General features: G+C 35.2%; 2 protein-coding genes across 2 annotated transcripts; both read right to left on the bottom strand.

The window, feature by feature from the left end:
- Positions 1-20,092, bottom strand: LOC135273668 (fibrous sheath-interacting protein 2-like). Its single transcript, XM_064373410.1, has 7 exons — positions 17,689-20,092; positions 15,694-16,188; positions 14,398-14,498; positions 4,946-4,992; positions 2,603-2,646; positions 1,387-1,447; positions 1-201 (listed from the first exon to the last, which is right to left on the bottom strand). The coding sequence occupies exons 1-7, from the start codon at positions 19,996-19,998 to the stop codon at positions 65-67; spliced, it is 3,195 nt and encodes a 1,064-aa protein (XP_064229480.1). The 5' UTR covers positions 19,999-20,092; the 3' UTR covers positions 1-64.
- LOC135273583 (fibrous sheath-interacting protein 2-like) lies at positions 20,051-24,006 on the bottom strand. Its single transcript, XM_064372772.1, has 2 exons — positions 20,168-24,006; positions 20,051-20,069 (listed from the first exon to the last, which is right to left on the bottom strand). Exons 1-2 carry the CDS (start codon positions 24,004-24,006, stop codon positions 20,051-20,053), a joined length of 3,858 nt encoding a protein of 1,285 aa, XP_064228842.1.
- Between the last annotated feature and the right edge of the window lie 1,880 nt (positions 24,007-25,886).

Below are 25,886 nucleotides of genomic sequence, written 5' to 3' on the forward strand. Positions count from 1 at the left end.
TATGCTTTAAAAATCATTTTATTTTTTAAGAGAAGTGACCATACTTATATCAGGTACAAAAGCTTTAGTCCTCATGATGGTGAGTTGGTGAAGAAGATCTGGAAATATTGGGATTATTTCGAGAAAACACCTTCGACAAAGCTGAAGACATTTTTGTCAGCATTTTACATCCTCGTTTGAAGACGTTGGGCTTGGGAGTTTCTGTGGACAAAGTAAACAAGAAGAATATCTTTATTTTTGGATGCTGATGTCAAATACCTTGCCTAAGGTTATATGAGTAAACAGTGACCCAGCTGGGAATAGGGTCCAGGCTTTCTGACACTCATGGCATCATTATGCCTACTGTCCTATGAGACATCTTTAGTCAGGTATGCAAAGTCCACTTCTCTTTTCCCAGCAGAACACTCTGAAAATGTCTAATGAGTTAAATGGGAACATAACTTTCAGCTCTATTCAGTGTGGACACCTACTTAAGAATGCTCAAGAGAAGGTAGAAGTACATTAAAAATACTATAAATTCTCATCTACTTTGAGTAAATTTTCCATTGATTGATCCCAAGTGGTTCTTTATGTCATATGAGACAGGATTATGTAGGTAATAAAAGAGTTTCTATTTGGACTTTTTTTGCACCATTTATTCAGCATGAGGCTTTAAAAAATATAATCATATTACTTTAACAAAATTGTTATTTTATAGGTAAAGAAATAATCATTTATGTACTTTTCTGATACTTCATAAGTTTTAATAGGGCCACTAAAATTGCATATTTTCTTGATTGTAGTAAATGATACTCAAAGGTTATAAACTTACATATAAAATTTTTATACCCAGATTCTTTGGAAAAATTGGAAGAACTGGGAACAATCTAGCATACCAGTGATGGTAGCTGAGTAGCAGCTCCCTCCTGCGAAGGCAGCACGCCATCTCCCATGAGCCTCATGCCCCTGCTCAACCTGCTGCTGTTGTTCATAGTACCTTCCTTACTCTTATGACCATTTGAGTGTGTAGACAATGATGATGCTACATGAGACTGGGATTTGAAACATAGCTCTGCCGATCATTAACTGGGGGGTAACCTTGGAAACCTATTGTCATTTTTCTCTTTAATGATTCTCATTTTTTTTCTTTAAATAAAATGTGGCTAGCTGGTGCCTGACACATTTTAGTTAAATTATCCATTGTTGCCTTGGTGTACAGATAGAGAACTACGTAATTTACTGCAAATTGGCATTTGTACAAACAGTAAGAATATTCTTTCAATCCCATTTTGGTAATATGCAAGGGGAGAGCCACTCATTTCCAGGATAGTAATCACAAATCCTAAATTCAAAATCATACAATTGAGAGCTTAATTATACCAGTTGCTAAAATAGTTCATTTTGTACCTGAAATGTTTGAAGAATTTGCACTGTCAACATCCTTGGATCTTTCAAAGATGGTGATAAACTGCCAAAGCAAATCGAAATACAAACTGAGTCTTTCACTGGACACTAAACACTAGATATACCAATAAATCCTCAAATCCACTAGATATACCTATATATATCACTATAGCACCTTTCATAAAATATATCTGTGCTCTGCAATCTCAAATAATTGCTCACCGAGACTGAGGCTCATAGATTTTGTGAAGTAAGATGCCTAAGATTGACCCTTGTTATGAATGCAGGCCTTGGCTAACACGAAATGAAGGTCAGTGGTTCAACCATATTAACTCATGAAAAATCTCAGCTCTGTCTTCCCCCTCTATCCTTTGATTGAATTGACAAAAGTTAAAAACCCTTTTCTGAAAAATGATGTAATGATAAGGGGAGAGAAATGATGATCACTTTGTAACCCCAAATTTTATTTTATTGAAGTCTTAGCCACTGCAAAGTTGGTAGCAATAAAGTGGCTCTGTGGACCTGACAGTGCTGGGATTGTGTCTCCAATATTAGCTTTACTCTGTAGACCCTTATCAGTTTTAAGTACAGGAGCAGCAATTGTCCCAGAGAGGCATAAAATAGCCTGGGGCAGGTGATTGAAAAAATGTCATCTGCTAAAAATCAATAAAGTAAGGCTTAAATACATGAAATATAAAAGGAATGTGCAGTGTCTCTATCAGGTAAAGAGCAGCAGATATTACTACAAGAGTTTTACCATAGTTCTTCCAAGAAGACTTAAGTGTGCTCATGTATTAAGTTATTGTAAACAAGATACTTGAGGAATCAAATGGGGCAGAGACAATGTAAAGTATTGATTCTCAACTTAGGCTATATAATCACATTATCTGTGAAAACTTTTTTCTTCTAGGCTCTTTCTAGAGACTGTTGCAACAGAGCTAATAAACGAAATTGTACTTAGATGCTAGGAAAAACCAGTGTATTATTTGGTGCACTTAAACAAGGAATGCTGACTTAACCCAAAGATTTTGTTAGGATATTTTAATATACCAGGGACAGGCCTCAGCTAGGGAGAGAGAACAGGGTGTAAGAAATTGTGAACAGGAGAATGCTTCCTGATATACTACAAATCACACCACACAGTCCCTGACTATGAAAACCGAATTGTGCTTAACTAGGTCCCAATACATTCCAATTAAGGATAATTTAAAATACTTACCTCAACACTGCTTCTATTCTCTGGCTTTTGTTCCTGAGAACTTTCTGTAGAGATTTAAAAAAAAAAAAAAGTAAAATAGTCTCTTTCTGAGGCATATATATTTGTTGACACAAATCTGATCATATTACTATTTTTCACCAAACAATCATATAATTTAGGCAGATGGAAGAAGTTGTTATTTTAAATGTACTGAGAACAACAGTGAAATGGGTGAGTGCCCTAGAATTCTGGGGCATGTCTTATCCCTTCAGTTAGAAATTATGAAAGATGAGGCCGGGAGTGGTGGCTTCACTTTAGGCCACCACTTTGGGAGGCCCAAGTAGGTGGATCACCTGAGGTCAGAAGTTCGAGACCACCTGGCCAACGTGGTGAAACCCCGTCTCTACTAAAAAAAAAAATACAAAAATTAGCTGGGCATGGTGGTGGGCACCTGTAATCCCAGCTACTCGGGAGGCTGAGGCAGGAGAATCACTTGAACCAAGAATACAGAGGTTGCAGTGAGCCAAGATTGTGCCATTGCACTCCCACCTGGACAAAAAGAGCAAAAATCTGTCTCAAGAAGAAAGAAAGAAAAGAGAGAAAGAAAGAGACAAAGAAAGAGAAAGAAGAAAGAAAGAGACAAAGAAAGAAAGAAAGAGGAAAGAAAGAAAGAAAGAAGAAATGTAACATAGTGGGAGAGGCAAGCTCTATAACTTAGCAGTTATATATCTATGCACAACCATTCAATCCCTATAAGCCTCTTTGTTTCCCTGTAAAATGAGAGATTATAGACGATTCTTAAGAGCGCTTCCAGCTCTACCACTTTCTGTACATACTTAAAAGCAGATCATTACAATAAAGAGGAGAGTACTGATATTATTAAATTGTAACTTTTGGGACAATCAGGAGAGCTTTGAGGCAATGCCTGGAGGAAATTTGGTGGAATCTACAGGACCAAAAGTTGCCTGAGTAGGTCAATATATCAGTGAAAGAAATTCAGTCAAGGAGCTAGAAATGACACTGAGAGAAGCTTCACAACAACCCACTGCTAGGGAAGCAGCTAACCTGCTAAGACAGAAAACCTGTATTTGAATCTTTGCTTCGTTGCTTAGAGCTTTGTGAACATTGAACATCTAACTTCTCTGACTCTGTTTTCTCATACATATATGGGAATGAGACTGTCTTCCGTGGCTATCTCACAAGCGGCCACTGAGATATCATATAAGAAAACACTATGCATTTTATATAGCTACACTAATCAAAAGCCAAAAAAAGGAATATGCAGATAAAGGAATAACTATCTAAAATACTCTTTGGGCCAATATGGGTTCCAAAAAAAAGTAATAGTAAAATATCAATCAGCTCAAATATGAGAAGTGATTAAATTATGTGATAAAATTGGCAAGATTTCACTGTTGCTTGATAATCTTCCTAAAAAATGTTTGTATCTATATTGCACATAATTGAACAAACTTTGTTTTACATGATTGAGGACATTTGGGTTTGCTACAAGGGCCATGATTCCAAACATATGTTTTTAAGTTTCTAGGGTATACGGGCATCCAACTCCCCAGGAAAACTATGAAGTTATTTCGATGAAGCAGCAGAGAAATATTCCTGATATTTGTGGGACCCAGATGTTCAGATTTAAGTTATTTGAGATTTTATTGTATATTCTATGAATTAGGAATGCATATATCTGGCCTTGATCTTTCCACTGAATTTCAGACTTAAATACACAATTGCTTACGTAACATCTCAACTTAAAGGTCTAAAGGATATCTCAAACTCACATAACCAAAAAAGAAATCGTGTGCTCCTCCTTCACCTTTGGTTCCTCTCATAGTCTCTCCTATCTCATTAAATGCCTGTATCTACTATAAACCATGGACTGTGTTAAGCTCTTGGTGATACAGCTGTGAACAGACAGAAATCTCCACCTTTATGAGGCTTACATTCTGGAGAGATAGTCAAAAAACAATTAAAATACACAATAAACAGAAAGTGCTATGCAGTAAAGCAAAGAACTGGGATAGGTAGCACCATAATCAGAATTAAGTTGCAGTTTCAGAGTGTGATCAGAGAAGACCTCACTGAGAAAGTGACATTTGAGCCAAGATCTGATATGCAGATCCAGGTGAGAGAGTACTACAGGAGGCTCAGCAAATCCAAGGGCCGTTAATGTAGAAAATGTTTGAGGAACAGCAAGGAGGTTAGGGTAATTGGAATGGATTGAGCCAGAAATAAACAGAGGAGGACCTTAGATAGGGAATAGTTTTTAGTTTGATGACTAAAAAAAATTATCAAAGTAGTAAACAACATTTCCTTTTGAACACTCTCTAATTTCAGAAAAAAGAATCCAACCTTCTAATATTTCAGCACTTGACTCTGAGTAACAATCTTCATCCTCTCTAAAACAAAAGAAAAAAGAGCATCACTTTAGGTATATTTAATAAATGAAAAACTTACTGGTTAAGCTAAAGAACAGTTACTCTTCATATGGAAAGAAACCTGAAATAGTATATTATTCACTGAGATTCCAAATCAAATCAAAATGATTTCTGACTGACTTTTTCCCCTACTTTTACAATTGTGGTTATACATACATTAAATTTACAATTTTAACCATTTTAAGTGTATAGTTCTGTAGCATTAAGTACATTTACAGTGCTGTGCAACCATTATCATCATCCAGCTCCAGAAATTTTTCATCTTTCTTAACTGAAACTCTATGCCGATTAAACATTAAAACCTAATTTCCCTCTTTCCTCCTCCCCTGGAAACCACTTTTCTACTTTCTGTCTCTATGCTTTTTGACTGTGCTATTGATGCATCTGGTAGTGTGCATCATAATATCCTTCCTTTAAAGCTGAATATTTATGACATTGAATATTTATAACACGTTTATTTACTCATCTATCAGTGGACATTGGGATTTGTCTATGGTGAAAAATGGTGTACAAATATCTGTTTCAGTCCTTGCTTTTAATTATTATGAGTATGTACAAAAAAGTAGAATTGCTTGATCATAGGGTAAGTCTATGTTTAATTTTTAAGAACCCCTCAATACTGTTTTCCACAGTGACTGCACTATTGAAATTCCCACCATCGATGTACAAGAGTTTCAATTCTTTACACCCTTACCAGTGCTTATTTTCTTTTCCCTCCCTTTCCTTCCTTCCTTCTCTCCTTCCCTCCTTCCTTACTCACTCCTCCCTCCTTCCCCACTCACCCCTCCCTCCTTCCCTCTCTTACTTCCTTCTTTAGTTATCTTAATGTGTTGAAAGTGGTATCTTGTTATTTTGATTTGTATTTCTTTAATGATTAGGGAAATGACTGAAAATCCTTATATTGCCTATGTTCAAGTCTATTCAAGTCCTTTGGACATTTTTGTTTTTAATCCTTAGCATACAGGTTTATTAGAAATTTTGTAGGTTATTGAATTCTTTTTCTTTTAAATTGCATTTTAGGTTTTGGGGTACATGAGAAGAACATGCAAGATTGTTGCATAGGTACACACGTGGCAGTGTGATGTGCTGCCTTCCTCTCCTTCACCTATATTTGGCATTTCTCCCCATGCTATCTCTCCCCAACTCCCCACCCACCACTGTCCCTCCCCTATTTCCCCCAACAGACCCCAGTGTGTAGTGCTTCCCTCCCTGTGTCCTTGTGTTCTCATTGTTCAACACCTGCCTGTGAGTGAGAACACGTGGTGTTTGATTTTGTGTTCTTGTGTCAGTTTGCTGAGAATGATAACTTCCAGGTTCATCCATGTCCCTACAAAGGACGCAGACTCATCATTTTTGATGACTGCATAATATTCCATGGTGTAGATATGCCACATTTTCCCTGCCTTTGGACATTTTTAATTGGGTTGTCTCACTGATGTTGAGTCATAGGAATTATTTTCATATTCTGAATATTAATTATTTACTAGATGTACAATTTGCAAATATTTTCCTTCATTCCGTGGGTTGACTTTTCACTTTGTTGATCGTGTCCTTTGAAGCACAAAAGTTTTAATTATAATGAATCACAATATATCTATTATTCTCTTGCCTGTACTTTTAGTATCATAACAACAAAAACAACAACAAACATTGTTAAATCCAATGTCATGAAGTCATTCTCCTATGTCTTCTGACAAAAGTTTTTTTTGTTTTTTTTTTTGAGACAGAGTTTCGCTCTTGTTACCCACGCTGGAGCGCAATGGCGCGATCTCGGCTCACCGCAAACTCCGCCTCCTGGGTTCAGGCAATTCTCTTGCCTCAGCCTCCTGAGTAGCTGGGATTACAGGCACGCGCCACCATGCCCAGCTAATTTTTTGTATTTTTAGTAGAGACGGGGTTTCACCATGTTGACCAGGATGGTTTCGATCTGTTGACCTCGTGATTCACTCGCCTCGGCCTCCCAAAGTGCTGGGATTACAGGCGTGAGCCACCGTGCCTGACCTGACAAAGGTTTTTTTAAGTTCTTATACATTTTTTTTTTTTTTTTTTGAGATAGACTTTCACTCTTGTTACCCAGGCTGGAGTGCAATGGCGTGATCTCAGCTCATGGCAACCTCTGCCTCCTGGGTTCAGGCAATTCTCCTGCCTCAGCCTCCTGAGTAGCTGGGATTACAGGCACGCACCACCATGCCCAGCTAATTTTATTTTGTATTTTAAGTAGAGACGGGGTTTCACCATGTTGACCAGGTTGGTCTCGATCTCTTGACCTCGTGATCCACCCGCCTCGGCCTCCCAAAGTGCTAGGATTACAGCCGTGAGCCACTGCGCCCGGCTTAAGTGCTTATACTTAAATCTCAGATTCATTTTGAGTTTATTTTTGTATATGGTTTAAGGTAAGGGTTCACCTTCATTTCGTTTGCTTGTTTTTTGCATGTGAGTATCTAATTTTCCCATCACCACTTGTGGAAAAGGACATCCCATCCTCACTAAATGGTCTAGGTTCTCTTGGCAAAAATCATTTGATCATATATGGAAGGGTTTATTTCTCGGCTCTTTATTCCATGTCCTTGCTCTATAAGTCTATCTTTATGTCAGTATCACACTGTTTATGATAGCTTTGTAGTAAGATTTGAAATCAGAAAATGAAACATCTGCATCTTTGTTCTATTTTAAGGTTGTTTTCCTATCAAAGGTCCTTTGAGGCACTAGTGAACTTTAGGATAAATTTTCTATTTCTACAAAAAAATCTTGGTATTTTGATAAAGATTCCATTGATTCTATGGATTACTTTGAGTAGAATGAACATTTCAACAATATTAAACCTTGCAATCCATAAGCATGAAATATCTTTCTGCTTATTTTGTAGTTGACAAAGTCACATTTTTCAATTCCTTGGTTAAATATATTCTTTTTATTCTGCTTGTTATTAATATAAATAGATTTTTCTCCTTAATTGTCTTTAGGTCGTTCATTGTAAGGATATAGAATGCAGCTAATTTTTCTGTTTTGATTTTATATCTGGCAACTTTGCTGAATTAGCTGAATTAATTTATTAAATATAATAGATTTTTTGTGTGTATTCTTTAGAGGTTTCTACATTGTGGCCATGTCATCTATAAACAATAACTTTTCTACTCTTCCAATTTGAATGCCTATCCCTCTTTTTCTTGCCCAATATTTCTGGCTAGCACTTCTACTACTATGTTAAATATAAGCGGCAAAAGTAGTCATTGTTTTTTGTTTGTCCTTGATCTCAGAGGAAATATTTCATTTCCTTACCCTGAGGACAATGTTAGCTGTAGATGTTTCATATGTGATCTTAACAATGCTGAGGTAGTGTCCTTCTCTTTCTGGTTTGCTGAGTCTTTTTATCCATGTAGAAGTGTGAACTTTTGTCAAGTAGTTTTCCTGCATCATTTGAGATGGGTGTGCGTGTGTGTGGGGGTGTGTGTGTGTGTATGTATGTATGTGTATGTTTCCCTTTCATTCTGTTAATGTGATGTATTATATTGATTTTTTTTTTCTTTTTTGATAGGGTCCCATTCTGTCACCCAGGTTGGAGCAAAGTGGTGTGATCACAGCTCACTGCAGTCTCAACTTCCTGTGCTCAATAAATTCACCTGGCCAAGCCTCTTTAGTAGCTGGGACCACAGGTGCACACCGCCACCCCTGGCTATTTTTTGTATATATTTTTTTGAAGAGATGGGGTTTCGCCATGTTGCCCAGCCTGGTCTCAAATACTCAGGCTTGAGCAGTCTGCCTGTCTTAACCTCTCAAAGTGCTGGGGTTATATGCATGAGTAACTGCGCCTGGCCTATTATTGGTTTTTGTATATTGAAATTTGCTTGCATTCCTGGGATAAATCTAACTTGGTCGTGATCTATAAACCTTTTAATGTACTGCTGAATTTGGTTGGCTAATATCTTGTTGAAGATTTTTGTATCAATATCCACCAGTAATATTGGTCTGTAGTGTTTTCTTGCAGTCTTTGGTCTTGGTAATAAGCTAATGATGGCATCATGACTTTGGAAGTACTTCCTCTTTTCAATTTTTTGGAAAAGTCTGAGGGGGATTAGTGTTAATTCTTTAAAGTTTGTGACATCCATGAGTGAAACTATCTGGTCATGAGCTTTTCTTTGTTAGGAGGTTTTTCAGTTATTGTTCCAATTTCTTTACTATTTCTAAATTTGTTCAATATAATTTAGCATAATTCGGTCTTGACAGATTGTGTATTTCTAGGAATTTATCCATTTCATCTGGAATATCCAACTTGTTGGACACACAGTTATTCATAGTACCCTCATATAATCCTTTTTATTTCTGTAAACTCAGTTGCAATTTTACCTCTTTCGTTTATGATTTTGGCCGTCTTTCTTTCCTTAGGCAATCTAGCTAAAGACTTGTCAATTTTGTTGATTTTTTTTTTTAATGAACCAACTCTTGGTTTTATTGATTTTCTCTACTGTGTTTTTATTCTTTATTTTATTGCTGTTCTAATCTTTATTATTTTCTTTCACTTAATACCTTTTAGTTTGTTCTTTTTCTAGTTTCTTAAAGTGTAAAGTTAGGTTGTTGGTATAAGATCTTTCTTATTTATTAATGAAGAATTCAGAACTATAAATTTTCCTCTTAACATTGCTTTTGTTCTATTCCTTAAGGTTGGTAAGTTTGGTAAGTTTCCTTATCATTTCTTTTTTGGTCCATTAGTAGATAAGTATATTGTATGTTGTTTAATTTTCACATATTTTAAGCTGTTTTGGCTTTCTTCTGCTGTTGACTTCTAGTTTTGTCTCCTTGTAATTTAAAAATATATTTTGTATAAATTCAAACTTTTAAAATCTATGAAGACTCATTTTGGGGCCTAAGATACAGTTTATCTATGTGTGCTATGTACATTTGAGTAAATGGTGTATTTTGTTATTGTTTTATATAAACATATCTGATAGATTCAATGAATCTATAGTGTTATTCACGTCTGTATTAGTCTGTTCTCATTCTGCTATAAAGGTCTGCCTGACACTGGATAATTTATAAAGGAAAGAGGTTTAATTGACTCACAGTTTCACACGGCTGGAGAGTCCTCAGGCAACTTACAATCATGGTGAAAGGGGAAGCAAACACCTCCTTCTTTACCTGGTGGCAGGAAGGAGAAGTGCCAAGCAAAAGGGGGAAAATCCCCTTATAAAACCATCAGATCTCAGGAGAACTCACTCACCATCATGAGAAAAGCAGCATGGGGGTAATTACCCCCATGGCTCAATTACCTTCAACCTGGTCCCTCCCACGACATGTGGGAATTATGGGAACAACAATTCAAGATGAGATTTAGATGGGGACACAGCGAAACTATATCAACATCCTCTATTTTCTTATTTTGTTTAGTTGTCTCTCCATGATTGAAAATGGCCTATTAAAGTCCTTTACTATTATTGTAGAGCTGTTTATTTCCTGTTCAATTCTATATCTTTTGATTAAAGTGTTTAACCCAGTTATACTTCAAGTAATTAGAATAGAGAAAGATGTTCTTTTGCCATTTTGTTGTTTTTTGCATCTTACAGTTTGTCCTTCATTTCTTCCATTACTGTCTTCCTTTGTATTTAGTTGAGCTTTTTAGTGACACATTTTGATTCAGTTCTAATTTCTTTTTATGTACATTTTATGGATATTTTCTTTGTGGTTACTACAAGGATTATGTATAACATCCTAAAGTTAAGATTCTGTTTTTTAATTGATACCAAATTAACTTAATTGCATACAAAAACTCTACTCTTTAACACATTTACTCCATAATCAGTTTATGTTATTGAGGTCCCAAATTGTATCTTTTCATATTCTGTACCTATTTGCATAAGTTTATAATCTGTTTAATGCATTTGTCTTTTAAATCCCTTAGAAATTAAAAGGTGGATGTATGAGCTAAATTATAATTTTTTTTTATATTTGTTCATGTATTTATATTTGTTAAAAATTACGTAGTCTCATATGTGTCTGAGATACTGTTTGGTATAATTTCATTTTTCTTTTTAACTTGAAGAACTTTCTTTGGTATTTCTTTTCAGGTAGGTCTAGTATTAATGTATTCCCACAGCTCTTTTTCTTGTCTTGGAATATCTTAATTTCTCCTCATTTTTCAAGAACATTTTCTTCTGGATGTAGAGTTCTTGTTTGACCGTATATTTTTTTCTTTCACTATCCAACTGCCTCTTGGCTTATAACTAATGGGAAAACCACTAGAAATATTATGAGAGTTGTTTGTACATGATGTATCACTTTCCTTTTTCTACTTTAAAGATTCTCTTTGTCTTCTGAATGTTTAATATGTGTCTCGATGTGGTATTTTTGTGTTTGTTCTGCTTGAAGCTTTTTAAGCTTCTAGAATTTGTGTATGTATATAATTCTTCAAATTTAGTAAGTTTCAGCCATTTTTTTTCTTAAAATAAACCCTCTGTTTCTTTCTCAAACTCTTCTTCTGGAATTTACATAATGTGTATATTGTTCTGCTTGATGGTGTTTTCACAATCCCTTAGGCATTGCTCACTTTTCTTCCAGTGGTTTCTCCTTTTGGTCTTTAGACTTGACAACTTCAAATGACTTGCATTCAAGTTCACTGATGATTTCTTCTGTCTGTCCAAGTTTGCTGTTAAGCATCTCTAATAAATTTTTTAATTCAGTTATTATATTTTTCTGCTCCAGAATTAATTTTTAATTTTTATTAGCATACAATACTTGTACATGTTTATGGGGTATATGTGATGTTTTAATACAGGTATACAATGTGCAATGATCAAGTCAGGGTAATTGGGGTATCCATTACCTCAAGCATATATTGTGTCTTGTGTTATGTGTTAAGAATAGTCCAATCCAACTCTTTTAGTTATTTTAGAATATATAATAAAGTATTATTAACTCTAGTTGCCCTAATGTGCTACCACAACCAGAATTTCTGTTTGGTTCTTTTTTATAAATACTCTTAATATTTTAATTTTGTTCATATATATATTTCCTAATTTCCTTAGTTCTTTGTCTACCTACATTCTTCAACATATTTAAGATGGTTGTCTTAAAGTTTTTGCCATGTAGGTCCAACTGATATGCTTCTTCAGAAACATTTTCTGGGTATTTTATTCTTTCAAATGAGCTAAATTTCCCCGTTTTTTTTGTATGCTTCGTGGTCTTTTGTTAAATATGAGTATTTGAAATAATAAAGAAGCCACTTCTTCTAGTGTCTGCTGATTGATGTGGAAAATCTTTACTAATTAGTGGGACTTTGAACCTTGGAGACAGTCCAAAGTGAAGACAGACTTTTTCAGATCTTTGCTGTGTATGCAGCTTTCAAGCCTATGTTTGTGCTTCCCCAAACCCAATTTTTCTGAGCTGCTTTTAAATGATTTAATTTCACAAAGAGTCACTCTTTGCTCCTTCTCAGGAACTTAGATGTTCTACAGCATCTCTCTCTTCTCATAATTTCTTGCCCAAGATGTTTATGGTTCTGCAGTCCCCCTGTAGTTTTCATGAATTGCGGCAGCTATCCACTACTTTCTGTAGTTTTCAGGCTTAAAACCAAACGATGACACCATTGCCTATTTGAGTTACTAGTCAGGTGAAACAAAAATAATTTCCTAAGAAAGCCCATAGATAGGTCAGAACAAGATGTATTCTGTTTTTTCGACCAAAGGGAGGACACTGTAAATTGGGCTCCTTTCTCTTGAATATGTTATACCACGCTGGGAGGAAGTTGAGTCTAAGAACAAGCTAAACTACACTTTTTTTTTTTACTCTTTTGAACGTGTTTCTACCTTTCTCTCTTTCTTCCTCCTTCCCTTTCTTCACACCTCTCTCCCTCCCTTCCTTCCCTTCCTTTTCTATTTTATTTCCTCCTTCCTTTCTCTTTCTCTCATACTTTTTTCTCTCTTTTCTTACTTCCTCTTTCACCTTCCTTCCTTCCTTTCTCTGTCTCTTTTTCTTTCTCTTTTTTTTTTCCTCTCTCTCTCTCTCTCTGAGTATCACTCTGTTGTCTAGGCTAAAGTGCAGTGTAAAATTATAGCTCACTGTAACTTCAAACTCCTGAGCTCAAGCAATCCTGTCACCTCAGCCTCCTGAGTAGCTAGCACTAGGTGCACATGACCATTCCAGCTAATTTTGTATAACTTTATTTTATTAGAGTTAGGGTCTTAGCTATGTTGCCCAAGCTAAGTTCAAACTCCTTGCCTCAAGCAATCCTCATGCCTCGGCCTCCCAAAGAGGTGGAGTTACAAGCATGATGCACTATGCCCAGCCAGCTTTTTCTTGATTCACTATTTATTTGGTTGCCACAGACTGTTTTCCAGAGCTGTTATAAAGTTTTGTTAGTCAGTTTGTAGTTACTTATATTTTGTTTCCATGGGAAAATCAGAACCTTGAGCTTCCTGGTATTATCTTGCTTTAACATTATTTTTATTTAATATTGTTTATGCCTGCTTTTTACTTCACTGATATAACCAATAGAGAGGTTCCAACATTATTAGTTATGTATGTTACAATAACATGTTATGTAGGAGGAAAGAGACAATGGTGAGCCAAAATAGGGTTATGTCAAAAAACAAAAACAAAAAACAAAAAACAATTCCAGCATGCTGAGTGAAAAAATAAATTACTAGGTAGATTTTTCTGTGTATATCATCAGTACTTCTTACCAGATAAAAAATGTTATCTTTTCTAAGTTATGTATAATTTTATAAATTTAAGCACAATTTTAGATATTTTCACTATTCTTGATAGAGTTATTAATCAGATTACAAGTCTACAGGGCACTTTGTTCCTCCTTGTCCCCTATAACTGTTAAGGTCCATATTTTGCTGCTAGTGTCATCCACATTTGGATTGTCTTTCACTTGCGTAAGTTCTATCCATTCTTAAAGAGTCACGTCAAACTCCATTGCTTTCTATGATTTATCTCTGAATGTTCCAACTTACATTTCTCGCTCATTCCTTTGGATTCTTCTTATAGGCAATGAACACTAGCTTTGTGAAGACAGCTAAGCATGGCCCCTTTTGTACTGATACTACATACTCTATTTCTGGGCCATTACCTCTCTCATATTAGAAAATAACCTAATACGTTAACAAACACTGTAATAAGACTACAAAGAAGATACACTAGAAAGTGGTTTCAAAACTGGGACCTATAGGCTGGGTATCTAAAAATGCATGAGCAAATAGCCAGATGTGGCTTTGGAATTTTCCACAGTAGGGTTCCAATGAAAGGAAGAAGTGAGGGAAGGTCTGAAGCTAAATACTTGCTCAGTTACAGTTTTGCCAGGGGTCCCTTTCTACCCATAAGCTCTGGTTTATCAGACTTCTATATTTGGACTGCTTTAATTTCATGTACCTAGTAGATGAAATGAGATCTTCTTGGTCGCATGAAGATGAACTCATACTTCTGTGTATGAAGTAATGTGGTGGTTCATTAAGAAGATTCTTCTCTTCTTTCTGGAAAAGGACAAATCAGCTATTACTCTAAATGGAGTTTGAGATATAGTTTCTTACCTTATGGCATTTTTTTGCCATATAATCTACATTTTAACAGGACAAAGTTTTAGAAATTACTTAAAAGATGGATGAACCCTATAATTCTAATTAAAAAGTGTCTTTGAATATAATTAATTTGAAATAGTTCAGTGAAGATTACCCAAATTGTGATACTGGATTTTGAACAAATTTTAAACATAAATCTAGAACAATGTTGTTGAAATCTACCTCTAAACTTTAAAAACATTTAAAATCATATATTATGGGGTTCAAAAAGAGGAAGAACACAGATACAACTCTGATCAATTAGGTATCTTGCCAGATCAATCACCTTAACACATATTTTGATCTATTTGTTGCAAAGTCATGTGTACTTCTGAATTGAGCAGTTATATTTCTGTTATTTTCTGTAGTTCATCTAAGCTTTTGTTTTACCTTAGAATCACATCAAATGGATAATCAAGAGAATGGCCTCATCAGAATATTAAAAATAATATATTCTCCAAAAACATGTTATGGTATAGATTTTTGGACAGGACTAAACTCAAAAGGTCATTGAGACCCAGACCATCATTTGAGGGTTTGGAGCCAGCAACAAGAGATGTTAACCATGCTGATAGCAGGGATTATGGGCTAATTGTAAGGGTGATATTTAAAATATATAAATTATCTTGTTAAGGTGGGGTAAGTTGGTTATATAGCTTACCAAAAGGTCACCTAGCTACTAAGAGTCAGGATTCAAACCTAAGCAGTCTGAATCTCTGCGGATCTTTTTTTCTTCCTCCTACTCAGAGCCAATCTTCTGCTGCTGTTCTAGTGGCATTAGGCTCGCCACACCAAATGTTCAATGAGTACTTACCAGCAAAAATACAAAAGGGTAGAAACCAATTGTTTTTAATAATTAGTTTACATGTTTCTTAACGGTTTCATTGTCTCTTTTCTTTGAGATTCTAATTAATCTAGTTTTTCCCCTATTATTTGCTTTCCTACAGTTGAGATTCACAGCTGTGCCTGGTAATTATTTCCCTTATTCTGTAAATATCACCAGGCTTGAGACTGAATTCATTCTTTTCTGACCAACTAAGATACATTATTGGGCCATATTTGTAAATCTATCTCCCCTTTCTTGTCACTAACTGTCATGCTTCTCACTTACCTTACACAGTGGCTTTTCCTCCCAAGATGAAGAGGCTGTTTCAGGCATGGCTTTTTTTATGGCCATGTCAAGCTCAGCAACAGCTCTTTTAACATGTGTCTCCTTAGATTCTATTACCTGATTTGAGGTTGCTTCAGTACTTTCAATATTTACACTGGCTGTGGTCTGACAACAGTTACATAGTGACAAAAGCTTTTTCAGTCTGCTAGTGCTTCGTGTTGACTTAGGAGAAACTTTGTTTTCTTCTGGCTTCTTGACTTCTTTTACTTGATCTTTAAATACTTTGAAGTCTTCTTCTGCCACAGTCTCTCTTAAAACAACTTCATCTTCGTCACAATTGAGTTCTTCATTTATGTCATTTTTCAAATCCACTCGATCAATATCATGAGCCACTAATCGAAAAATAAGATCATTTTTGCTTTGCACATCTTTTAAGAGCTCCACCCTTGTAATATCAGGCTTTCTTGTATTCTCAAATGAATTTCTGCCAACAGCCTGAAAAAAAAAGGTATAGCAAATATTAAAAACAAATGTCTAAGTCACTTTTCCTGTAGTTTGATTATACTGTAGCTATTTTTTTGTGATTTCTAGTTTTGATTTAAGTAATATCTTCAATTATCACTTAATTGTATATTAGCAATATTTTTAAAAGAAATAAAGTCAAATAAAAAAATATTTGTTGGCATGCATCACTTTTTTACATTTATATACATCAATCTAATCTAACTTACTCCAAAAGTCAGAGCAAGATCTAACATAATTAAATGACTTCTTCTTTGTCATTTATCGTGAACGTTTTGTGACAGATGGAGACAGGATAACCTATTTTCCAAAAATCCTAGGTAAGGAATTATAGAAAAATCTAAATATACATACTTTCTTTTCTTTGTTTCTTTCTTTCTTTTTTTTTTTTTTTTAGATAGAGTCTCTCCCTGTTACCCAGGTTGGAGTGCAGTGATGTGATCTCGGCTCACTGCAACCTCCGACTCCCAGGTTCCAGTGATTCTCCTATCTTAGCCTCCTGAGTAGCTAGGACTACAGGAGTGCCACTATGTCTGGCTGATTTTTGTACTTTTTTGTAGAGACAAGGTTTCATCATATTGGCCAGGCTGGTCTTTCTTTCTCTTCTCTGCTGTGCCCTTTGTTGAAGATAGATAATATTGGTAGCCAGACTGGGGCAAATAACATGCCTTAACTGAGTTGCCCGTGTCTGCTGCTTTATTCTTTTGTTTTTAGGATGGCTTTTCCTTCCTTGAACAGGACAGTGGTATTTGTTTTAGTTTAAATATTCCTTTCTTGCACTCTGTGGTTATAAATGACTCAAGTAAAGAAAGCTTGTAACTAAGAGTAAGATTTGTGGCAGATAATTCTATAGATAATTAACTGAGTTTAGTTAATGTTATTTTATAGTCTGTTCACTTAATTTTTTTCCCAGGCAATAATTTATATATGAATGAAGACTACCAAGTATATGCTAATATCATGATGAGAACCCAGATTAAAAATAAAATTTCAGAGTTGGAAGAGACCATCATTTCTTCCAAAAAAGCAAGAGTAAAGAAGATTAAAGAAGTTTTAAACCATGATAAACTAAGAATTTTGGTGTGTGTTAGGTCACTCTTGCACTGCTATAATTAACTGAGACTGGTAATTTATTAGAAAAGACATTTAATTGTCTCTCAGTTCTGCAGATTTTACAGAAAACATAGTGGCATCAGCTTCTAAGAAAGCCTCAGGAAGCTTCCAGTCATGGCAGAAGGCAAAGGGGGAGCAGGCATATCACATGGAGATAGCAGGGGCAAGAGAGAGATGGGGGCAGTTGCTACACAATTTTAAATGACCAAGTAGCATGAGAACTCACTCACTATCATGAAGACAGCATTAAACCATGAGAGATCCATCCCCCTGACCCAAACATCTCCCACCAGGAAGGAAATCACAGAAGAACCATGTCTCACTATCCACTCATTTTCCTGCCATTACTTTTGCACTTACCTCTAAGGGTTTTACATCCAGTCTTCCAGTCTTATCTAATGAGGCATGTCTTTCTCTCTTTCTATTCTCTAAATTAGGTGATTCTGAGGAGTAATTTCTCCCACTTATTGATGCTCTTCTCAGTTCTGCTGTGCTAAGTCCAGTTCTTTTCAAACACTCCTGCTTAAGTTCCTTAAGAGGTTGAGTTTTTGTAGAAGTAACTGCTAAGTGTTCAGAAATAATTCTTGGATCTATTTTGACTGGTTTTTTCCCAACATACGGAACTATTTTAATAGGATATTCCTCTTCAGATGAAACTTGATCTAACTGTTCTTCCTCCAATTCAGGAATCACATTAATAGCATGTTCTTGTGCCTTTTGAACAATTCTGTTAATGTCTAGCTCTCCAGAGAGATCAGCATTTGAAATTGTTGAGCCAATTGTGTCTAATGGAAAACTTGAAACTCCATCAATAATTAAACTAGCCACTTTAGGAAAGACTGTGTTTGTATCTTCTATATCATAATAAAATTCTTTGTTGGTTCCTGATTGTTGTAGTATGTTATTATAAACAGAATTAACAACCTGATCAACACTTTCTATATTTTCTGGATTTAAACAGTGTTTTTCAGGATCAGAAGCTATTAGACTAATGCTACTTCTGGAAATTTCAGCTGTTACAGATTTTGTCAGTTGAGATGCAATTTTATGTAACTCAGGCTTTGATAAGTTTTTTTCATCTTTGCTTGAGGAACTTGGAAACCTTACTAGTTTAGCCAAGAACAAGGCCAACACCTCTTCTAAAAGTTTGGCATCTAATATCAAACCTTTTCTGGATGAAGACTTTTCCTTAGACTTCAGCTCATCAATAATTTTGGTCACTTTTTCCATAATTTTGACAGCTTCCAGAACTAATTCTGAATTTGATACTTCTTCCTCTACTTGAGGTTGAAATTCAGAATTGGAAATTGCATTCACTAATAAAAAGCCTATTATATCTGAGAGGACACTACCTTTAGCCATTAAATATTCAAATATAGAAGTAAAAGAACCAAAGTGCTTTAAAACACTGATAAAAACAGAATTAACTATGTTTTCAATAGTTGCATTATCAGCTGCAGGTACAGTAGGTGATTCCTTGGTGGGTGCTACAAGTTTAACCGTACTTTTGAAGATAAATTCTTGGACTGAATTTAATACTTTTGAAGTTATTTTTAGCATTTCAGTCTCTAAGGATTTGGTTCTTTCTTTATGCACGTTTGGAAATACAGATAAAAGCTTTGATAAAAATTTCACAGCAATTTCTTCTATTATGTTATAAGACAGCTTATGAGCATGTGATGGTTTAGGTAAGGGCACATCAGTAGTTTGGAAAACATCTTTAAGGATATTTTCAATGATGTTTTCAACTTCCACACACTGATGTGGAGTCAGCCCTCCACAAAAATAGCTCTGCAACTGATTGCCAGCCACTTCTCGTAGAACCAAGTCAACTATGGTTTCTGAAAGGATTTTGCATCCACTGGTGACACAATTTTGTATGATTTCTTGTGATCCAAACTGTGGCAAGAGCTTGTTATAAACAGACTGAACCACTAACTCAGTAATTTCATGATCATCAGATTGTAAGGATTCTACATACTGTATAATCATATGTTTATTTTGGGAGATCTCTGTTGCAACTGCACTTACTAACTTCATTTGAAAGAAATCCAGTTCTGTGAACAAATTGTCCTCAAGTTTTCTTGTTTCTGTGCTGGATATTGTTGAGAAAATTTTAGATAAAAGAGCAGAAATCACATTCTCTAAAAATTTATGAGGTAATATTATTGTATACGGTGATGAAGTTTGACATTCTTTGCTGGCTGTTTGGGCCAACTTTTGGACCTTTTCAACAAGCTTCTTAGATTCCAGAGGGAAACATGCTGAAACTGAAACCTTATCACAAAATACCAAGTTAAGCTGATGTTGAAAAATTTCATTTATCACTGCACTAGTTAGTCTTCTTGCTAAATTTTCTCCATTACTGTTTATATTCTTACAAATGGAGTCTTGAGATCCATATTCATTTAAAATATTACAAACAGAAGAGTGAACAACTTTATTGACTAATGTTTTGTCAGTTGATGGTATCTTAACTGATGAAGGTTTTTTAGTCACTTTATCGACAGGTGGCATTTTATCTGCAGATTTTATCTTAACGCTGGATGGTGCTTCATCTGTTGTTGGCTCTTTTCCCACAGGTGGGAAAAACTGATTCCCCGTGTCTGGTCTGAAAACCTTAATTTGAGCATCTGAAAACTCCTTTAGCAGTAAATCGATGAGTTTCATAGCAGTGTCATAGAGTTTAGCTTGATTTTTCTCATCATGGACATTTTGACCTCTATCTTGTATTTGTGTTTCTGGTATGGAAGAAAAGATCAATTTTTTAACAATCTCGGTAATAATATCTTCTAAAAATTTAGCGGGAAAAATTCCAGGCTTATTTTTTGGTTGATACTGTGAATCTGTGGAGCTGCTTGCTTTCCCAAACAGCTTTTGTGAGATACTGCCTTTGAAACATTCTTGTTTAGCAATACTTTGAGAAATCCCAATGTTGTCAGTTAAGAAATGATTTTCTTTTTCTTTATCTAATTCATGTTTAATTTCTTGTAAAGTTTTTCTAGCCACTTGTTGTGCATAAGTATTTAATTTAGACAAACACAGTTGGCACACGTTGGTCTCTCCTGACTTAGTATGATCTACTGAGCAATAGGAAAATTGCTCATCAGAATATGGATCTTTGGCTGATAATGCTTTGCTCAGTGTACTCTGATCTTGTTGAATAGGTAAGGCCATTGGGACTGTAAAGTTGACTTGGGAACAAAAGACGGATTTTACTTTGGAAGTAGCAAACGTTTCCAAATTTGTTAATATTGCCTGTACAATATCTTCAACTACATTTACCTTTGCCTCTTTGTCAGGAACACTGAATCTAGACTGAGAAGTACATGGATTTTTATCCAAGACAGAGGACTTTCCTTCATAGCTGTGTTCATGAAAAGAAACATTAGCTGAAAAATTGATAGTTTCATACCTATTTTTCCTTACATTTCTTTCTGTCATGGCAGCTGAATAAAGTTTGTGAAATACAGCGTTAACAATGTTTTCTGTTACTATAGCTATATCTGCTTCGGAAATTAAAGAATCTATCATTTTATCCATACACTGAACAGATGTTTGGGCAATTGGCTCATCAACATTGTGAGGCATGCCATGAAAATGAGAGTGGGAGAGAGAAAGCACATTTAATTGATTGATTAAAGTACTTTGAAAAATTTCATTCAAAATATTTCTTATGATGGGAGCAATCGGAGATACATTCGGTTCTTTGAGTTTTACTTCAATTTTCCTTAAGGTTTTTTCTAGAGCCCATTGTTTAAGAGAATGTGTTTTCATTTCTTCTTTTTGTAGTGATCTATCATCAATAATTTTCTTCTCTGAATATGCATCATCTTCTAGAAATGAATCGGATTCAGCTTCTCCAGGAAGACTTCCATATGTTGGCCTGTATCGATAAGTTTCAATGCCTCCCTCTTCATATTCAGTTTGATTAAACATATCTGAAGATACTGCATCTAAAATTAATTTGACTACATCCATAAGAATCTGAGTCTCACGTGGTGGGGTTTTTACACTTGTCTTCAAGTCTGATGAGGTCACGTTTAATTCTGTTTGAATAGCCTTCATGATAGCACTTGATACCTTCTTTGCAGGCATGTATAAAGCAGACAGAAATGATTCTTCATGTGTCTCTCTGGAAATATTGGTGCTTTCACATTCCCAGCCCATCTTATTGCTTTTCTTATTTTCATCATTAATAGCATCCAGAATTTCTAAATATCCATTGGCAAACTCTTTCAGTTTAGCAAAAACTATATTAAGAATGTCTGAAGCTACAGTTCTCAGTTTATTTGGATGCATTTCTTTTGTGCTCTCTGCTTTGGAAGACACAGGAGCAACAGGTTTTGCTTTGCTTTGAGTCCCCTCTTTATTGCCCTCCTGAACCATTCTGGAAACTATGCTGGACATTATTTTGGTGGATTTGGCCATTTTCTCAAGAATTGAAGCAAATGATGGGTTGTCAATGCCAAGAGTCTCTGAGATGGCTTTTAATCCACAACTTGCAAAACTGGTATCCATGTCAACACCAGATAATTTTGCAAGGATATAATCAAAAATTGCTTTGGAAATTAACTGAATATTAGACTGCAATGCAGCAGCCATTTTCTGATTCTTATTGGTAATCTCTTGGCTTCCTAGGAGCTTGCTTAACATTTCATGTAGTGTTTCCTCAATTCTATCTAACACTTCCAATTTTGCATTATTTTGAATGTCTTTTTCATCATCGCCACTGTGGAGAGCACAAGGAGTAGCCATATATTTGTGAAAAGATTTTTTATCCTGCCTATTTGGCAAAATGCTTTGTTCATCAACGCTGTCATTTGCAGACTTTGGCATACATGAAGAAAGTGAAATGTTTCTTTGATCTGCATTTTTGCTGGATAACACATCATAAATACATGTTAATAATGGACTTGCCAAAATGTCATCATCAATACTTGTGACAAGAGATTCTAATTTTTTATTAGTATTAGCTGTAAGGGATTTGGTATGGTCAATCTCCATAAGATTTAGGTTTTTCTTATGGAGTTCCACTTCATTCTGGATAGCACATAAAACAATGTTCACTATTTTAGCTGTGTACCTACTAAGTTGAGATTGTAGTGAAGATTTGAAGCCCATATGCAATTTTGGACAAATAAATGACTTCAGTCTTTTAAAAATTATATGAATGATCTTATCATTAATGTCATCTACAGGTTTAAGTTCACTTTCTCCAGATTTTAACCAGGAAAGCTTTCTAGAATCAAAATGGAATGAAGATAAAGATTGCATTTTCTTTTCACTGACAAGCCATGTTTTTAATGAGCATTTATTTGGTGCTTCTTTGACTCTGTGTGCAGCATCAGAACTATCTAAGGAAGTCTGATGAACTGATGATGAAATGTAACTATTAGTGGTATTGGAAATGTAGTTTGGTGCCTTATGAAGTATGTTTAACACAGAGTCTCTTATTTCTTGAGCCACTGTATTGATTTCTGAAACAGAAAACAGCTGGTCTATCCATTCTTGATGTGACAGTCCTTGAGGCTTTTGTGAAAAAAGAACTGAAGCTTCATCACCAGTTTTGCTGTCTAAGTGACCAGGAGGAACAAAAGATATGTCCTTGAGCATTTCTTTGAAAACACTTGTGACTATGTTTTCTGAAGCCTTTTGTATTTGAGGCTTTTGGTCTTGGCTGAAGGTTGAAATAACTTTATTCAAACAAAGTTTTTTCTTTAAAGTATCTTTATGATTAAGAGATGGTGGCTCAGTCTTTAATTCCCAATCAGGAAATGTAACTTGGCTTCTAGAAACAGGCTTTGTAGGTGGTTCGATATCTCTTTGGTATTTAAAACAAGTGTTTCCCTTTGTAAACGAATCATTAGGAATCTGTTCTTGTGATTTTACTTTTTCATCTTTGAAAGCTGAATCAGGCACATTTTTTACAATATTGTCTGTCTCCTCATCTTCAGAATAAAGAACCATGCCTGGAAGATTTATAGGTGGAAATGGTCTCCCAGACCTAGGACTATTAGATAATCTAGTGCCAGCGAGTCTGCACTTTTCTTCGGTGTCAGAACGACTACTTATTCTAGGTTGTCTACTTTTTTGAAAATTTTCCTTTGCTGGTTCTTGACGGAGCTGAACAAGGATATCATCAAGTAGCTGAAGGAGTACTACTGTTTCTTCAGATGCAATACTTCTCTCATTATTTAGTTCCGTTTTCATATAACCTAGTATAGCACTAATTGCTTCCCCTATATAACCAACCAAAGAGGATTGGGAAAAAATATTTGATAGTACATTTTGTATTTCTTCATTGACAATTAAACTAGCTGTGTCAGATTCAAGACTAGATTTATTTTTGCCAGCTCTCTGAAGGAACATGCATACTGGGTCTGTCTTATGTTGCTGGCAGGAAAGCTTAGTTGAATCTTTAGGATGAAGATATTCATTTTGCTTAGAAGAAGTAAGAGACATCGGCTTTTCTAAAATGGTGTGCACCATGTCCTCTGCAATATCATACATTGGGTCTAAAGTATGAGGCATTGAATCCGTCAAAGGTTTTTTATTTGATGATGGGAGATGTTCATCACTGGCTGTTAAGCTTGGTTTAATGTTGACTGGTACATCTTCTTGTGAAAACATCTCAACGCATTTTTTCTCCACTGCAGACTCTAACTTCTCAAGCATATTTTCCACAGTCTCAGAAGCAACTGAGCAAACATCAACATTGGAGGGCAAGTCTTCTTTTTCACTATCTGTTTGAGTAGTAGCATCCTTACACTTTGTTGTGCTTGTTTCAAATGATGCTAAAAGATCACTGTCTGATTTACAACTTCTGAGCTTAGGGTATGAACATAGCACGTTGGTTTTATTATATTTAAGTGTAGAGGTTATAGATTGTCCTTTTGCATGACAGGTTTTCCCCACAACAGTTCTTTCCTTATGTGCAGGAGAAAGTTGTATCGGTGTGGTTGGTCTCCTTCCTGACAGGTCAACTGGAAATGCACAGGGTCCTGCCTGAAATGTTTCAGTTGTTGAAGATTTGTACGTTCTATATGTAAAGTCTTCATTGCATGTGCTACAGAAACCTGTACTATCTGAAGAGAGGATGGAGTTATCAGATGCTGGGTATGTATTATTTCTCAATCTTTCTTCATACTTTGTGATGGCTTGGTTCAATATGCTAGTCACTTTAGGAACAAAACAGGTCACTATATCCTGAATCATAATATTTGGTTCTTCACAAGTTGCCTAGAAATGAAGTAAGCAGGGATGAAAACAAAGTCATGTAACAACTTACTCTATGTTTTGAAGACAGCAGGTAACATCGAATTTTTATATCAAGCAATGTATAGGTGGAATACCAATATGGTTTATGGAAGAAAATAGTAAAAAAAAAAAAAAAAGATTAGAAATTTAGAATTTCAGATGAATTTCTAGTTTGTTTATTCTGCACTACACTGAAGTATTTTTTTGTGAGTGTTTAAGATTTATTTTATTCACAGTCTCTCAGAAGTTTCTTTTTCTCTTGGCATTTATTATCAGGATAAATGATTTTTTGTTTAAAAAAATTACCAAATTGTTGTATAGGCACATAGCGTGCAAATATTTTGGAAAGAAAATGTATAATCTTTATGATCCAGATGATTTTTAAGATCATTAAATATTTGTAATAAGATATTTCTCAAAACAGATGCAGCCAAAATATTTGGTTGCTTTCAGAAGCATCTGTCTAACTGAGATATGGGGAAGGAGCACAAATCATTCTCTCTTCCAGTCCCTGCTGAAAGGGTGAGCCTGTAGTCTATATATATATAGAAATGACTAAAGTTAATTATTAAGAATTATTTGATAGGTAAAAATAAAAGCTCATGCTTTATATAGATTGATGAGCTTTTTACCTAACAAACAAGTGTAAATACAAATTGCCTTAGATAGGAAAGCTGAGAACAGATAATAAAGTAAGGTAACATATTAATTTAGATAGAACATAAAAGCCAAGCTAGATTTGGGAATCAAAGAGTAGGGAGGGCTGAGCCAGATTAAGAAAGTTAGACTATTACTGAGCTGGAACTAAGAACCAGGTTTGAATAACCATTTCCTTAGTGACCAGTGGTGCTGTCATAGATTTGTACTGGACCATGGATAGAAACAAATGCATCTGTAGAGTTCTATAAACCTCTACTTACCAACTGCAAATGTATTTTGTGCTTACAAAACTCTTACGTATAATAAAGTAGTACTCTGTTTTTAAATTGTTAAAACTCTTAAAGCATACAGGCTGTAAACACAAGTAATTGGCAGCAAAGCTTAGAAGGCTGACATGTAAATCTTTGTGTAAATAAGATTCCTGTAACTAGGCTGCTCACACCCAAAATATTGTCTAAATTAGTCTGAAGTGATTCATATTTCAGGGAAATATTCAAAGAAAAGTTAACATGTATATGCCACACTCCCTCACGGCTCATTTCAAAGCATTTGAGGAGCATCTGAGGAAAGGCCATTTTATTCAGCTGTAATCCCCAAATATACCCCCAATATTTTTAACTTATTGTATAAGCAATGGG

This window comes from Aotus nancymaae, unplaced genomic scaffold (genome assembly GCF_030222135.1).
Source record: "Aotus nancymaae isolate 86718 unplaced genomic scaffold, 86718_ANA_hifiasm-v0.15.2.pri h1tg000008l, whole genome shotgun sequence".
Lineage (NCBI taxonomy): Eukaryota > Metazoa > Chordata > Mammalia > Primates > Aotidae > Aotus > Aotus nancymaae.

Excerpts from the sequence above, each read along its gene's own strand:
- LOC135273668 (XM_064373410.1), bottom strand. The coding sequence starts at position 19,998 with ATGAAACTCATCGATTTACTGCTAAAGGAGTTTTCAGATGCTCAAATT. Across the intron at positions 14,499-15,693 it reads AGGAAAAGCCACTGTGTAAG|AAAGAAGAGAAGAATCTTCT; the intron begins GTAAGTGAGAAG and ends GTCCTTTTCCAG. Across the intron at positions 4,993-14,397 it reads GATCTCATTTCATCTACTAG|AGAGGATGAAGATTGTTACT; the intron begins GTACATGAAATT and ends CTTTTGTTTTAG.
- LOC135273583 (XM_064372772.1), bottom strand. The coding sequence starts at position 24,006 with ATGCTTGAGAAGTTAGAGTCTGCAGTGGAGAAAAAATGCGTTGAGATG.